At 46.3% G+C, this 17030-nt stretch overlaps 1 protein-coding gene across 1 annotated transcript in view; it reads left to right on the plus strand.

The window, feature by feature from the left end:
- LOC137562402 (cyclic AMP-responsive element-binding protein 3-like protein 2) overlaps window positions 1–17030 on the plus strand; it is a gene marked incomplete at its 5' end in the record, with an annotated part of 43647 nt that overhangs the window by 12951 nt on the left and 13666 nt on the right. Inside the window, 6 exons of the mRNA XM_068273743.1 lie at window positions 534–750; window positions 7851–8026; window positions 9870–9957; window positions 12240–12427; window positions 14693–14839; window positions 15997–16055. Coding sequence (XP_068129844.1) covers window positions 534–750; window positions 7851–8026; window positions 9870–9957; window positions 12240–12427; window positions 14693–14839; window positions 15997–16055 — 875 coding nt within the window. The remainder of the gene's footprint in view (window positions 1–533; window positions 751–7850; window positions 8027–9869; window positions 9958–12239; window positions 12428–14692; window positions 14840–15996; window positions 16056–17030) is intronic.

Raw genomic sequence — 17030 nt, forward strand, 5'->3', positions numbered from 1 at the left:
AGTTTAATCCCAGTTCTGGTTCAGCCGCCTGATAATTAAACAGGCGCTGTAACAGTTGATAAATAAATGCAGTAATTATTCAGAATACCCACTTTTACTGTAATTTCCTGGTTTCAACATCAGAAACACTTCCTATAGCTATATATTGCTGTATATTGAATGTAGCCCCGCCTTCCAACTGATGCTTAGCTTAGGCTGTTCATCTATGTGGAATACACTCCAAAAGCGCCCCCCCCCCAAGCATTCTGAAAGAGCAGGTATATTTTGCACTGGCTTCAGAACTCTCAGTAACCAAAGATTCTGTAGGGATGCACCTGACAGGACTACAGATGTTGAGACATGTAATAAATGTCAGAATGTAAATCCGGGAGAGGAAAGATTTTACAGTAGGCAAACACTAACTAAATGATTTATAAATGAATATTGTGAAAAAAAAGTTTATTAATTACATGATTTTCACGACAGCCCCTCTTTAATGCTTTGCGGACACGTGTTGGTCCATGTAATAACGGCAGACTCCGTTTCCTCCGCAGCCTTTCTCGGAGCTCCTGGATGACTCCGCCTTGCTGGATGCGCTGGGACAGCTGATTGGAGACCCCTTCCTGACGGAGAAGTATGAAATGATGGAAGTGGAGAACCCCAACTCCCCCTCCCCCATGATCAAGGCGGAACACAGCTACTCCCTATGCGGGGACTCTCGCCCTCAGTCGCCCTTCACCCACGGCTCCTCCGATGACAACTTCAGTGATGGTAAGCCGAGCAGGATCATCCACCAGGCAACCTAGGCAAGTGCCTGGGGGATAGTGGGTGTCAAGGGGCCCACCTGTCACCTTTTCTGACCTCTCTCCACCTCAGCTTACCAAAAAGACCACAAGGGGGGCCCAAATCTATGGCCTTGCCTAGGGCCCCATCACATCTTAATCCATTTCTGATGGTAAGAGAGGCGGCCACTGGGCATGGTGGGCGGTGCCTAGCATTTCGGATTTTTTTTTTTCCTGAGTAACGAAGTAGTTAAGTGTGTTTTTCATAACAGTTGTTATGGGGTCGTTTAGTGTGAGAATAAGGCGCCGGGTAACATTTCGTTGCCCGATATCACTCATCGTTACGGCTGGACACCCGATTGACCATAACGGCCTGACGTCTTGCTGCATGTCCAATCGATATATGCGACCAATTTCGGCCTGATATTGGTTGTATCGTCAATCAGGCATGCTCTTAGCGGCACAGATTTTCATCCAATTCGATTATAAATCGAATGGTCAATCGGTCGCCAAGTCGAGAAATTTATGACCACCTAAAAAGGAATCGATTCCCATCCGATTCGATCAGAGTGATTAAATCTGCAGGGAATCGAATGGGAAAATCAGCGTGTGTATGGGCACCTGAGGCTACATTCACAATGGGACATTGCGTTGTAATGCGATGTTAAAGTCACAAAGCAGCATTACAACGCAACGCAAAAAAAAAGTGCTATCGCACATTAACGCTGTGTTACCTTTGCATACAGTAGGTCCTGTAAAGCATACAGGCAATGAAAAGTATGCTTTCCTGTACCCGTTAACGTGTGCGTTTAGAGGTAATGCACTGCTTTAAAGAGAACCCGAGGCGGGGTTCTGACAATGCAATCCACGTACAGAGGCTGGGTCTGCCTATACTGCCCAGCCTCTGTTGCTATTTCAATCCCCCCTAAGTTCCCCCCTGCACTCTGCAATCCCCCATAAATCAGCCATGCTGTGCGGGCTGTGTTTACATCTGTACTATCACTCTGTGTGCTCCCCCCGCCTCCTGCATAGCTCCGGTCACCCCGGCGTCCCTTCCCTCCATTCAGCGGGGAGGGAAGGGACGCGGGCGGGGACCGGAGCTATGCAAGTCGTGGGGGGAGCGGCAGACTGAAAGTACAGAGGTAAACACAGCCCGCTGCGACACACTGTGTGTCGACAGCGCGGCTGTGATTTATGGGGGATAGCAGAGCGCGGGGGGGGGGGGGGGGGGGGGGGGGGGGCTTAGGGGGGATTGAAATGGCAACATTGCATTGTCAAGAACCCCACCTCGGGTTCTCTTTAAGCAGTTCATTACCATAACGCTACACCTTACAATGCAGCCCTAACGTCGCACTATGAACGTCCCATAGGATTAGCATTGCAGTGCAGTAAGCTGCGTTATAAGAGTTTATAAAGCAGCTCGGCAATGTCCCACTGTGAATGAGGCCTCAAGAATGCCGTGTTAGATCTCTCACAGAGGAACAACATATGTCTATAACTGGCAATCAGGGTAACGGTTACTAGTATGCAAATGAACAAGGGCTTTCTGTGCTATAATTACTGGTGGAGGAAACTGGATGACAGTTGCTGGTGATTCTGTGGAATTACCAGAAAGGAAGTTGCTGCTCGTCGTTGGAAATATTCCCCTCCCAACGTGCCACTTGCAGTGTTCCGAGCTCCTACTCTGATCACAACTATCAAATTCAGACTGATTATGTCAGAACTGGTAACATAACCTCGGAGCAGGAACCATCTCTCTTAATGGAAACACTCCTACTGTTTACAGGGGACTCAGTGCCTCCAAACCACTTGTGGAAGAATTTAGAAAATTAGGAGTGCAGCAGCAGGTCATAGCTGTCAGTGCTTCGGGCAGGCCCAGACACAGCTCGCTTCTTAGTGATGGGTGATAGTTGTTTCTGAATTCAGGTGCTCTTGATGCAAACAAAAGCTATCTCTCCCCTTATAAGCAGGATTCCACACATGCCTCCTTTTGTTTGGTACGGCTGGATTTCTGTGAGTCTCTGTGAAGTTGACGGCAGAGCCTGAGTGTGTGACCATGTTCTGCCCCTCTACCGGTGGCATAGGTAACCCTTTAGTGCCTGCAGCAGCTGTCAGATGTCACTGAGGAACATCAACCCTGCATGGAAGATAGCAGCCTCTGTGGCAGCGAAATCCAACCCCGGCCCAGTGCTGGATTGTTGTGGTGCATTTTCAGCTGGTCTGTGGGCCTGGCTTCTCTCTCTAGTTTAATTCCTGCGAAGCAGCGTGCAGCAGAGCGCGACCAAGTGGCGCCGGTTTCTCCGTTTAGCCGTCTGCTGTACGGGCTCATCCACCACACTACACTTGATGCTGATATGCATCAGGAGCTGTATGAAGTACACTGTAGCACAGCAGATGGCTGTAAGGAGGGGGCAGTGCCACCTGGTGGTGCTCTGCTGTGCGCTGCTCTGCAGGAATTAAACTAGATCAGTGATGGCTAACCTTGGCACTCCAGCTGTGACAAAACTACAAATCCCATCATGCCTCTGCCTCCCTGAGTTATGCTTAGAGCTCAGAGTATTGCAATGCCTCATGGGACTTGTAGTCCCCCCACAGCTGGGGTGCCAAGGTTAGCCATCACTGAACTAGAGAGAGGCCAGGCCCGCAGACCAGCATGGCTGCTGACTATGTTGGGGAAAGTTGGATTTGGGGGGAGACCCTTGCCCAGTTAAGCTGTGCTTGTGTAAGGTGGGAGGCCCATTTTCATGCGCCTGCACTCTTATTCCCCACCCTCTACCTTAATCCCCCCCACACTCTTTTTCTCCCAATACACCACCATACCCCCCCCCCCCCCCCCCCCCCCCCGGGGATCCACCATAGCCCCTGACGTTACCACCAAGCACCCCCCTTCCCCCGGTCACTGGAAAAAGTTCACACTGTAAAGTGGTCCTTAGTCCGATGACGGTTGGGGACCCCTGCAGACACAGCAGATTGTGCTGCAGGATGAGATGACACTATATGTTAGTTAAAAAAAAGGCCGTTTTCCTACATAGAGCATAGACGAGATGGGATCCTGTTTGTTATATTACAAAGGAAGTTTGCACTGCATTGTAATCTTGACGTGGGTTTCACAGATCACCTCATTTGCTCTACCCTTGCAGCAGTGCCATGCCCCCCCCCCCCCCTAGTGTTGCTATGTTCCCCGTTTTTGGCTGTGTGGGAATTTATAAGCTGGATACGGATTGAAATGGGACGTTAATCGGTAATGACAAACCTGCACATAAAAATACAAAGAGCTTAACCAATTTATGGCAATTAACAAAAGTGAAATTGACCTTTAAATGATCACTATGGCAACCATATCCCAACAGCACTGTTATCTGGGCAGTTATAACTCATTAGTGGTTCCTGTTCACCTCCCATTGTGTATTTAACACAGAGACTATAAGGAAACAATTGAATGGAGATTATAGGTGTGACAGGGCTGTCATTGTTTGTCCTGGAAGACTATTTCCTTGTAAAGCTATTTGTTCTGCTAGAAATGCTGAAATATGATTTTCAGGTGAACATACCTCCATGATGCAATATAAGGTCCCAATACAGGGAACAATATTAAAGGAATACCCCATAACCAGATGAAACTATAGGAGAGCAGCCCCTGAAACCATTTGAGGACCCAGAGCTTTGGGAAGCTTCTCCTACTTACCCTCCAGAATCTATGCTCCAGGTCTGGACTTTTAATGGATGGGGAGGTTCCTCATTACCACTTGGTCACTTTTTTGTGGGGAGGGGGGGGCTCGGATCATGATGACCACATGATGACCACACTTGTTATGGGTGGTGGGATCATGATGACCACACTTGTTGTGGGAGTGGGATCCTGATGGCCACACTTCTGGGAGTGGGATCATGATGGTCAAACTTGTTATGGATGTGGGATCATGATAACCACCCTTGTTATGGATGTTGGATCATGATGACTACACCTGTTACAGTTTGGTGGGTTGGATCATGATGGCCACATTTATTATATGGGAGGGTAGAAGGAATAATGATGGCCACACTTGCTATGGTTGGGGGAAGGGGGAGAATCATGATGGCCACACTGATTATATGGGTGGGGAGATCCTGATGGTCACATTTGTTATATCGCAAAACGCTTGTTATGTGGGGGGCATCATGATGGCTGCACTTGCTTAATTACCCCTGGCAGTGTGCCCCAAGGTTGTGGGGGCTACAATGGGGTGAGAGAGAAAGGGGTGGGAACATCGAGGGCCTCATCGTTTGCTGGAGTGTCCCATGAGTTCTGATTGCACCCCTGTCCATGAGGTGTCATTAGAAAATTCCTTTTTTGGTATCAGCTCTGTCCAACTGTCTGACTTATCTATATATACATGAGTCTAGTGATAGAAAGAGAATCAGATTGTTTCTGTTACAGCTGAGGATTGCCAATGATCCCTCACACCCAGGCCACCGTTACTTCAGTTTGCTCCCTCTGGGCCGAAGACTTCGTGCCATCCCCACAAAGACTGCGAGACATAGGAACTCCTTCCCATCGGCTGGCAGCCACTTGAACTCATTCCACATACTTCCATCTGTGCAAGCCCAAACAAAGGGGGGGAGGGGGGGTTGCGCTGCTCCCGATCGGTCAACTGAAGCAACCACCTCACAAGGCCAACAAGGCTAACCGCTGGTCAGCCCTAGGCCACTAAACAAACCGTGATGTTATGTAATTTTCTGACGCAAATTGTATGCAAATGTAATGTAATCTATCTCTGTTGCTATGCACTCTTCTATCTTCTTCCTGAGCTATATGTATGTGCCAAAAATAATTCCGGGCATGATTGCTCATGCTTGGCGAAATAAATGATTCTGATTCTGTAGGAATAGTTGTGTCATCTTTCAAGATGCTATCATTCTGGGCAGTTTAGATGCACTGAGTCTACCAGGCCTTTTCAAACTTGCGTTGATGGTAGAATTAGCCAATAATGATCGCTCCCATAGTTTTGTTATGGTAGGTTTCGTCATATCTCTCCTTTCTCGGCAGAGATTACACTAAACGGCGTGACTACTCAAGGTCCAGGCAGGGGTTAAAGTCTACCTTCTGAAAAGCAGTCAGGAGCCTGGAGTAGTGAGGTGTAGGGTTACTCCGCTGACGTCATTCGCCCCATAGGCTTGACAGTTCATTCCCCTTCGCATGGCTGCCTAACAATATTGCAGCTCTCCATCCTTGCGTAAACACTGAGAAGTGAGAGCATGTGGGTCGGGCAGAAATATGTCACGTTTTATTACTTCACAACAATCTGCTTATTCTGCTTTGTGTAGGTGCTGCATGGTTACATTGTTTAGAAATAAAACACTGATCATTGTATATAGGTGGTGGCAGCAAGTGTGGGCTTTTAACTCCTCAACAACCCTTAACGGATTTCCACAAACCGTTACAAAAGCCAGCTGTGGAATAACTGTATTAAATGGAACTAAACTTTCAAGATCAAATTGCTTCCCAAGTGATCAGTATTTTTTTTTTTTATTATTATTCACTGGATCTTGGTAGAACTGCAACAATACATTTGCAAATCACTTTTCTCCAATAGAACCCAAAGTGCATAAGCTTGTCTCAGTTCAGTACTTAGTTGCAGTTAATGATATGTACAGTAAAAAAATCAGACAATCATAAATGTCAGACTAAACAGATGGCTTTTTAGTTTTGATTTAAATGCCTCCAGGGTTGGAGCTGCCTTGACTAAGTTTGGCAAGGCATTCCAAAGCTTAGGGGCAGCATGACAGAAGGCTCAGTAAATAATACCAATATTTTACTACAACTAAACCTAACCCTATTCTCATAAAGAACCCCCCCCCCCCCCTCTACACATGCCTAACCTTTACCACCCCCCTCCCGGACGCCTAACCTTTATCACCCTCCACCCAGATGTCTAACCTTAAAAGCGGAATATAACCCTGCATTTCAACTTTGCTCTAAAACATTATTTACAGTATATTATATGCAACCAGCATTTTTTTTTTTTTTTTTTACTAGACCAGCATTGGAAGGGTTACACAGGGCTTTAAAGTTCCTGGAGATTTCTGCAGACACATTGGAAGCTGACATAGATACATTTTGTTTACATAAATGTATCTAAGTGTTGAATGTGACTCATCTCTCTCTGACTGAGAAGGAGCTTGGAGGACAGCCAAAGAGTGTGTAACATTTCTCAATAGATACATTTAACTAAATAGAATGTAACAATCTGAACTTCTGCATATCTCTCCACGGAACTTTAAACCTCTGTGTTTAACCCTTCCAATGCTGGTCTAGTAAAAAAAAATGCTTTTTGCATATAATATGCTGTAAATAATGTTTTAGAGCAAAGTTGAAATGCAGGGTTATATTCCGCTTTAACCAACCCTCCTCAATGCCTAACCTTAACCAACCCCCAATCCGCCGCAACAAAAGCAAAAATTTTAGAAGGCCGCAGAAGTTTGGGTGCTGCCCATATAAATAGAGGCTATGGGTGGAAACTTAAAAAGGAACTCCAGTGAACATTTTAGTGTTGGCAGGTGATGTAGCTGCTGCATGGTTTTTGGCAGTTGGAAACAGCTGTAACAGCTATTTTCCACAATGCAACAAGGTTCACAGACAGGAAACTGCCAAAAAAAGTACGTACTTTTCTTGTGGGAGGGGTTTCTTGTGGGGGGGGGGGTTTCACCACAATATCAGTCATACAGCACCCCCTGATGGTCTGTTTGTGAAAAGGAATAGATTTCTCGTGTAAAAGGGGGTATCAGCTACTGATTGGGATAAAGTTCCATTTTTGGTCGGAGTTTCTCTTTAAGTGCCCACTGTGGGCTTGATAAAAAGCGGGTGTCGGGGCTGCCCACAATTCAAAATACGCTTACATTTCCGAACATAGCCACTGGGGCAGCATGCAAAACGTCCACAACCCACGAGAGCTTAAATTTCCAGTTTGAGTGATGGGTTATTTGAAAGGGGAGAGAGAGGTTAGCTCTGGAGCTGTGTGGGAGACAGTATCTGCAGTGGTTCCACCCTTGTTTAGCACTTTCCATTCCCTTGCTTGACTGCATGCCAATCACATATTTTGCTTTCCTCAGGTGATCTTACGGGTGAAGATTGGTGCCTTGGTGGGCAGCTCACATCTACCAAGATTAAGATGGAAGGCTCTGGAGGGGAGGGTTCAGGTCTCACCCCTTCGGTGAGCTTAACAGGCAACGGGATGACAGCTCCTCTTGAGGTGGAGCCTCTGCCACAGATGCCTGAGCCAGATCAGGTAAGCATTAGATTATGTACAACTTATTGAATATCAAAAGCTTTTAACACTGTCGTCTGGTGCACAAGACGAGGGTGCAGGGACTAGGACTAATGTGTGAACGGGTATAGAGAACTGACTGAAGGCCAGAAGAGGTGTAATAGTATGTGAATCAAACCGACTGATTGTTAGTAAAGGGGTTCCACAAGGGTCAGCATTGGGTCCACTTCTCTTCAATTTGGCCTTTAACGCAGGGAACCTTATTTTTATTACCTTTGTGGATTTGTAGTGGTTTACGCCTGAAATAATATAATGCTAAAATTACTGTGTGAGTGTAACCAGAAAATGACCAGTGACCGTATAAGCAAAACCTTTATGTACATACTGATGCAAAATAACACAAAACTTTACACACATAACTAGTTAAAGTGGGCCTGTACTCTTGCACAGGACTAAGGGAAAACATAGAGAAATGCACCCTGTATGTACTGTATTTAGAGAGCTTAGCCTAATCCCCCCCTCATTTGTGTCTAATCACAAGGTATAATTTGATCTCTCCCCTGTGTCATCTGACTGCCACGGCAGATAAGGAAGATAAGCTCATTTGAAAGCACAGGATGTTAACAATGTGTCTGCTTCCATGAAAGCAGGAAGTAGAAACAGTGCAAATATATTTCGGGATTTGTATCAGCTGCAACAATGAAATGTTTTTCTTTAAAGGTTATTATGCTGTTGCGTATCTTTTAGAGCAGAGAGGAAGTTCTGAGTTCAGGTCTGCTGTAATACATACAACAGCACACAGATCTGCATGATCGGGCTTATGTGGATTTTCTTTCAAATGTCTCATTGTGGTGTAAATAAAATGCAAAATTGTTGCACTTGCAATTTTATGAGTGAGTAAAAGCCCGTGTCTGCATGAGGAGGCGGAACCTTTAGCCACAGGAAGTAGAAGTTCAACAGTTGTAAGACTTCAATTTGGTAATGGAAATCTACAAACTGGAGAGGTTTTAAAGGACCACTACAGTGGAAAAATGTTAGCCGTTAAAATCTAATAGAATCGACAGGTTTTGGACTAGTCCATCTCATCGTGGAGGATTCTCGGGGTTTTCTTTGTTTTCCAAACCATTTCCTCAACGTCAGCTGCTCAGTCTAACTGCCAAAATAGTGTGCAAGTGAATAGGGAGGCTGGCTGGTATCTTACTGTTTTGTCAATTAGACTTAGCAACTGCCAATCAGGAAATGCTTTGGAAAACAAAGAAAACCATGAGAACCCCCCCTCCATGAGGAGATGGACTAGTCCAAAGCCTGTCAGTTCTGTCAAATTTTAACTTACTCTTTGGTCCTTTAAAGTGAACCTGAAGTGTGATTTGAAATAAAATTTAGATACTTACCTCAATTGAGGGAAGCTTCTGGAAAGTCCAGAGGATTCCCGGATTCTCCCTGCAGCCCACTGACCCAGCAATGGGACCCTCTATACATATTTGACTCCGCGCGTCGAAAAGTTTTGATTGAACAGATTAGAAAATCTAGGTAAGTCAGGGCGGGGCAGGAATAGTAGTCAATTGACAAGCCATAGCGTTGCAGTGCTGCAGGGGGCCCCAACTACTAACCTTCCCTTCTTCCCATACTGGACTACACATGGAAGATCATGATGGCCTCACTTATTTTATGACCCTTATGAGATGGGTCCCAAGGCCGTGAAGAGCTCCAAAGGAAGGTGTGGGAAGGGGTGTAAATGTTGAGGGGGACCCAACGTTTCACTGGGAGGCCCCATGAATTGTATTTATGCCACTGCAAACCAGGCTTGGGAAGAAAACCGCCTGTAGTCTAGTTCTAATCCCAACGCAATGTTTTATCTTTTCAGGTGAGGTGTCTGAGCCCCAAAGTTCTGCCCCAAATCAAGCTGGAGCCGCATGAAGTAGACCAGTTTCTCAACTTGTGTCCTAAAGAAGGTTAGTGTCTGTCACAGATGAGCGATTGTCACGTAAATCCACAAGGGGCTTTCTGCAAAATCTCCTCAAGTTCTAGATGTAGGCCAAACTTGTCGGTATGTCTTTATCCTACATCTAGAACAGGGGTGTTAAACTCAAATGCAAAGTGGGCTGAAATTGTACACTAGGACCTAGTCGCGGGCCAAACTCCATGTCTACTGACCACCTTCCTCCCTTGTAAAGTTCCCTGGTTTCTAATGGCCCCCCTCCAACCCCTATACAGTTCCCTGGTGCCTAGTGGTCCTCCCTCCCCTATACAGTTCCCTAGTGTTTAGTGGTTTCCCCCTACCTCCCCCAAATGGCTTTCCTATTGTTCTAGGGCTTTACCTCCAATATAGCTTCTCTGGTGGTCTAGAGAGGGCCAAACATATTGTAAAGGGGGGAAACCACCACTAGATTTATGATCTAGAAGATAACTGCAAGTCTAGAGAATGAAACACATGTTGCATATCTATGTACATTAATGACAGCATTTCTTCTATCTTTTTTTTAATGCCAGTTAAGTTTGAAATACATTTTTACACACCCAGTATAAATCACAGCAGACCATCAAATCACTAGACTCTCAAGTTTTGTTTGTCTAAACAGGACTTGTTGAATTTTTATACACATCCAAGTAAAGGGGGAGGGTTCACATTTTTTACACTCCCCTATCAAAAATAGAATGTACTTTTTTTTATAGGTCGTTGCGGTCATCCAGGCCTGAGGATTAAATGCATGATTTTGCCTAGGTAGGTTAGGTTTGATTGGTTAATGAGCATATCTTTACAATTTTTATTTTTGAAGGATTGGCAAACCTTAAAGGACAGCTGTAATGAGAGGGATACGGAGGTTGCCATATTTAATTCATTTTAAAGGGACCCTGAGCTCTGATTAAAAATACATTTTCGACTTACCTGGGGCTTCCTCCAGCTCCCCGTAGCCCGTAAGGTCCCCCGGCGTTCTCCTGGTCCCTTCCATGGTCCTGGAGTAATCCACGGTGAGTGTCATCACGCCATATGGTGTACGAGTTCTGTGCATGTGCGGTTCTGTAAGACTGAATGCCAGGCAACCTCTCGGGCTACGGGGGCTGGAGGAAGCCCCAGGTAAGTCTAAATTTCATTTTTAATTTGAGTTCAGGGCTCCTTTAAGCAATAAGAGATGCCTGGCTATCCTGCTGGTCCTCTGCCTTTAATACTTTTAACCATAGACCCTGAACAAGCATGCAGCAGATCAGAGTGAAGTCTGACTGGCTTAGCGGTATGCTTGTTTCAGCTGTGTGATTCAGACACTACTGATGCACAAAAGATCAGCAGGACTTGTAGGCACTGTTGCAACTTCATGTAAACGACCACTTGTCGCTCAAAAATGTGCCGGTCCTCTGGAAAATCATTGGGAAAATCACGAGGTGGGTATATAGCTTAAACAGTACTAGTTACCTGGCTACCCTGCTGATCCTCTGCCTCTAATACATTTAACCATAGACCCTGAACAAGCATGCAGCAGATCAGGTGTTTCTGACATTGTCAGATCTGACAAGATTACCTGCATGCTTGTTTCTGGTGTGACTCTGTCACACTGCAGCCAAATAGATCAGCGGGAAAGCCAGGCAACTAGTATTGTTTAAAAGTAAATAAAAATGGCAGCCTCCATATTATTCTCGATGATGGATGGCGGGGGGGGGGGTTCAACCATGTTTCTGAAGACAGCCAAAGCTCTTCGGAAACCTCCACCTGCATGGCTGCAGCCTGCCCCCAGCTCACAGTCACCAATCAGGCTGTGGCTGGCATGCTGGGGGCAGGCCGCGGCCACACAGGTGGGTGTGGCCAGAGCCTTGTCATCCAGTTTGAAATAAATTAACCAGGGTCTAAAGCCGAGGGGAGGCTGAGCGATCGTCTGCCTGAAGGGATAATGACAGGACAGGTAAGTATTTATTTAACCCTCGTGATTCAACCTACAATCCTCCTTCATTTTGACAGTTCTGTCAGTTGTACTGTATTTCTGGGGAGTACTGACCCGCTCTATCAGCAGCTATACAGTCTGCGGTTTAGTGTCCGAGAATATAAGGTATCATAGGATATATCAGCAGCACCTAGCAGACTACTGCAGGATCCAAGCAAGAAGTATACATTGATTGATAGGCTACTGGATCATGGATGTCACCATGGCCACACTGAAGGCTATGAAGTCTCTTTACTATGACCGGAGGTACACTTTAACTATTGCTCTTCTAAATTGTTTGTGTTTTGTGCTCTGTTTTGTAGCTGCCTCATCAGAAACGCTGCAGCTGCCGCCCACTCCTCCCAGCAGCCACGGGAGCGATTCTGAAGGAAGCCAGAGTCCCAGCCGGTCCCTCCCACCTTCTAGCCCTGTCCAATCGCAGTCCGGGAACAAAGTGGCCTCCCGCAACCCCTCAGCGCTCTCTAACTCCCCGCTACTGACTGCCCCACATGTAAGCTGCTTGTTTACATTCTAACAGTATTACTATATAGATTCAGTTATATGGTATCTTTGCCAGTATATTAAAGGACCACTATCATGAAACATTTAAAAATGTTTTCTATATTATCTTTTTTATTGCATAGCATTTAAAATACATACATATAAAATATACATATCTTCCAAAGTAAAAATGTACATTGTCTGTAAATGTATTTTTTTCTTATGTTGCTGTCACCCACAGTTGATAGCAAAAAAGCTAACAGATCTGACAGGTTTTGGAATGGACAAAAAATGCTGCTAGTGGGTTTGAGTGCTAAAGGTCCCGTTCACACTTGTAAACACAGATTGCAATCACCTAGTGATTGCGATAGGGATTTTGTGTTTACTTTTTAGGTCGATTTTTCGGCGATTGCGCTCTAGCTGTGAGAGTAATCCTATAGGATCTCCACCAAAAAGCACCCCAGTGTGAATGGGGCCTTACGCAAGATTTCAGCAGATGCTTTGTTGTCTTCTAAAGCTCTGGAAAACATATCTCAGAATGAAAAAAATAACCTTCAGAAGCTAATGGTCATTGGGTGAGTCACCGTACAGCATCTGCTCCCCCCCCTGGTAGCATTGGCTGTGAGAACACTAGTGCTCTATTCAGCAATGACTCACACTGACACGACTGGCTGAACATGTCACCAAGTCTCTCCCACAGAGATTCAGTCACTGTCAGCCCCAGGTGTGCGTCCCCAGGACACTACATATGGCATTCATATGTTCTCCATATGTCTGTCTGGGTTTTCTATGCCCCCCGAAAAAAGTTAAAGGGGGCTTGAAGTGAGAGGAATAAGGAGGCTGCCATATTCGTTCTGTAATACTGGGTACACACGATGCAATTTCCTGTCCGAGCGAAGGGTAATCAGACAGGAAGTTGCATCATGTGCACATCTCCAAATTATCCTAATCATTAACAGATAATTTTCCGATGCTAATTATGCAGAATCGATTCAGTTATCAATCGGAAGCCGATCAGACATGTGGGTAATAATCTGTTAGATCCCGTCCATCGGAGGGGAAGTTGCATTGGGCGAACTCAGCATTATAGACAATGCCAGTTGCCCAACTTCTGTGTTGATGGACCACCTCTAAGGCCGGCTTCGCACTGGAAATCAGCATCAGCGACCCGACGCATTGCATCGCACCGCACAACAGGCCTTCAGGGCTATTGCACAGTGTTTCTTTCAGGCGACCGGCCAAGCAGGAAGTGACGCACTTGCCGGCACTTCCTGCTTCGGATATGCAGAAGTGCACGGAAGCGTATTGTTAAAATACACTTGCGTGCCGCGATGTCATGTCAGTGAATTTTTTTTTTACAAATCCACGCACCACCATAGACTAACATGGCTTCCAGGCCAACGCAGATCGCTGCAGCGTGACACAGTGTTAACTTAGTTCTTGACCTGCGTTGGGGATGTGACGAAAACGTCACTTCCATCCCGTCACGCCATACCGCGGAAGTAGGAAAGTCTCCATAGACTTTCATTGCCCGGCGGTGGGGGGCGATAAAAATACCGCACCGCCTAAGTGTGAAAGGGCCCTTATACTCTAAAGATGGCCATACACTGGTGGGTGTGGCTAACAGATTGATCAGATAATAATATGAGAAGGATCTGAGAAAGTTCTCGAATTCCTCCACATACTCCACACACTTTTCAGTAGATTTATAGCATGAAATCTATTGAAAATCTGTGTGCACTGCCTGCCGGGTAGCCTGGTCTCCCAGTATCTTGGTCAAACGGTCGAGAGGGGGTCGGGGAAGAGATGGATCATTCACAAAGCATTTCTAGGCAGCTGCCTAGGGCCTGGAGAGAGTCTAGGGGCCCAATGGATGCTCCCCTATACAGTTCCCTGGTGTCTAGTGGCCCTCCTTCCCCTATACAGCTCCCTGGTGTCTAGTGGTCCTCTCTCCCTTCCCTTTACAGTTCCCTGGTTTCTAGTGGCCCCCACCCTCCCCATACAGTTCCCTGGTGTTTAGTGCTTTCCATCTACCTCCCCCATATGGCTTCCCTTGTTTCTTAGGACTGCATCTGCAGTATAGCTTCCCTGGTGATCTAGAGTGGGCCAAACATAATGCAAAGTGGGGAAACCACTTGGGGACCAAATTGAATGGCTCTGAGGGCCAGATTTGGAAGTTTGACATGTATGGCCTGGTGCATAAGGTACTGCAGTATTATAGGTTCTATGAGAATTGTGCACTGTGACCTAAAGAGATAACTCTTAATTGTTTCAGAAGCTGCAAGGCACCGGACCCCTGATCCTCACCGAGGAAGAGAAGAGGACTCTCATAGCCGAGGGATACCCCATCCCCACCAAACTGCCGCTCACCAAGGCAGAGGAGAAGGCGCTAAAGAAGATTCGCCGCAAGATTAAGAACAAGGTCAGTGAAGTCCTCAGCGTTGAAAATAGTATTTTTACCAGCTTTTCACTACTCCTGCTCGGCAGCAGTGAAGCTCAAACTTCACTTCGCCTACATTTTCATGACTCAAAACACTGAGTCAAAGGGTTTTTGCAATTGTCATGTTTTCTACAGTTGTGAAAAGGCGAGAATAGCCAAAGAGCACACCTCTGGGGAGAAATCAAAACTCACCCATGTGGAGGCCATACACGCCGCTCCGGGAAGGCACCCTGCAGTCCCCACAGATCCTCTTCTCTTTTCAGCCCTGATACTCCACTTGAGTGGTGAACTTTGAGTCCATCCAGGGGGTGTCATCTTTCCCACCAGGGGCGTAACTACAATCATTGTGCCCCGAGCAAAACTTTGATGGGGCCCTCTTAATGTTCCGTAAGCTAAAGCTTTCTGCAAGCCACAGGATTATGTTAATTTCATGCGGGGATTCCAGTGAGGTGGGAGGTCCATCAAGCTTCCCAAAAATGACAAACAGTGTTCAAACATCCATATAGGACTCGACCCTTCTAAGAAGAATATTCATCTTAGAAGGTTGAGTCCTATGTGGACGTGTGCCCGCTTAATGTTCACACACCTTCCCGTGCCGGTCCTTGGTGACCATCGTAGTCTGGGGGTCCATCTTGCAAGGGTCATAAAACAAGTGTGGACATCGTAATCTTCACACACAAAATTTGTAGCCCCCCCCCCCCCAAAAAAAGACCCATATGAAGTAATGGAAGGAGGAAAGTTTAGTAGTTGGAGGCACTCCCAAACCTCTTTGCCCCCCTGCAGTCGCAGGGACTGCTTCCCTGTAGTTACGCCCCTGTGTCCCACTCTTTCTGATCACAGAAATGGCAGTTGGGTAGCAGCAGCCCTGTCAATCAAAGCTGCCCCCACACTGCTGAGCAATAAAAGGGTTGGGATTGGTGGTCTTGGAAAAGGGCACCGTGGCATCGTCACTACTGTAACAGAGCGGCAAGGTTGACAAGGAGCCCTTGAAAGAGAGGAGAGAAGCAGTGGAGACCATCCTGGGCAGGGGATCGTCATTTCTCCCTACAGGTGTATTCATTGGTGGTGCTCTGGGTTCAACTTTCATTATAGCTGGTCAGAATATAATAAACAGCATGCCTTCTCATCTCCCCCTGCAGATCTCAGCCCAGGAAAGTCGCAGAAAGAAGAAAGAATACATGGACAGCCTGGAGAAAAGGTAAGCAGAGGGTAAACTAACCAGGATTATTCTCCCTGAACATCCAGCAGCACTTTGTAGGAGAAGCTTCTATGCTATACATGTCAAAATCTGGCCTGACAGACAAATTTGTCCCTCAAGTGGTTTCCTCACTTTGCATTATATTTGCCCCGTGAGCACCTGAACGCTAAGCCTATATGGCTAAGCGCTGGCACTATGAAGCTACATGGTGAAGGGAGAGGGGCCACTAGACCCCAGATAACGGTATAGGGGAGCCACTAGACCCCAGGGAACTGTATAGGGGAGCCACTAGACCCCAGGGAACTGTATAGGGGAGCCACTAGACCACAGGGAACTGTATAGGGGAAGTCACTAGACCCCAGGGAACTGTATAGCCGAGAAAGGGGGCCATTAGGCACCAGGGAACTGTGTAGGAGAGGGGAACTAGAAACTAGGAAACAGTTTAGGGGAGGGAGAGGGTCCATTAGACACCAGGGAACTATATAAGAGAGGGAGGTGGCTAGTAGACATCAAATTTGGCCCATGACTTTGTTCCAATTTTCAGTTTTCGGCCCACTGTGTATTTGAGTTGCACTATATATAATTTGTATTATTTGTTTTACATATTCAATCACCTTGTTAAAATCTGCCAGGGATCTGCTGACCACTTTGCTATTCAGTACATTTCTATTCAATTTTGGTCAGTTTATCCATCAAAAATGTCATCAGGATTCTTAATTGAGTGGTAAATCGATTGTTTACCAAATCACCCCATGTATGGCTTACTTCTCTGACCTGCACAAATAGGATTCTGTTTAGAAGCCTGATTGTGAATGTACACAGGTGTGTGATACAAGTGCCTGTTGTAAGCCAGGAAGGGTTTGTCCTGTTGTGACGATTCTGTTGCTTTATACGTCCTTTGCTGTCAGGACCAGTCACTGGCTTCCCTGTGTCCTATTTATACACCGCCGTACCCTCACCCACCATAGATAGCTT

This window comes from Hyperolius riggenbachi, chromosome 3 (assembly GCF_040937935.1).
Source record: "Hyperolius riggenbachi isolate aHypRig1 chromosome 3, aHypRig1.pri, whole genome shotgun sequence".
In the NCBI taxonomy this organism is placed as follows: Eukaryota; Metazoa; Chordata; class Amphibia; order Anura; family Hyperoliidae; genus Hyperolius; species Hyperolius riggenbachi.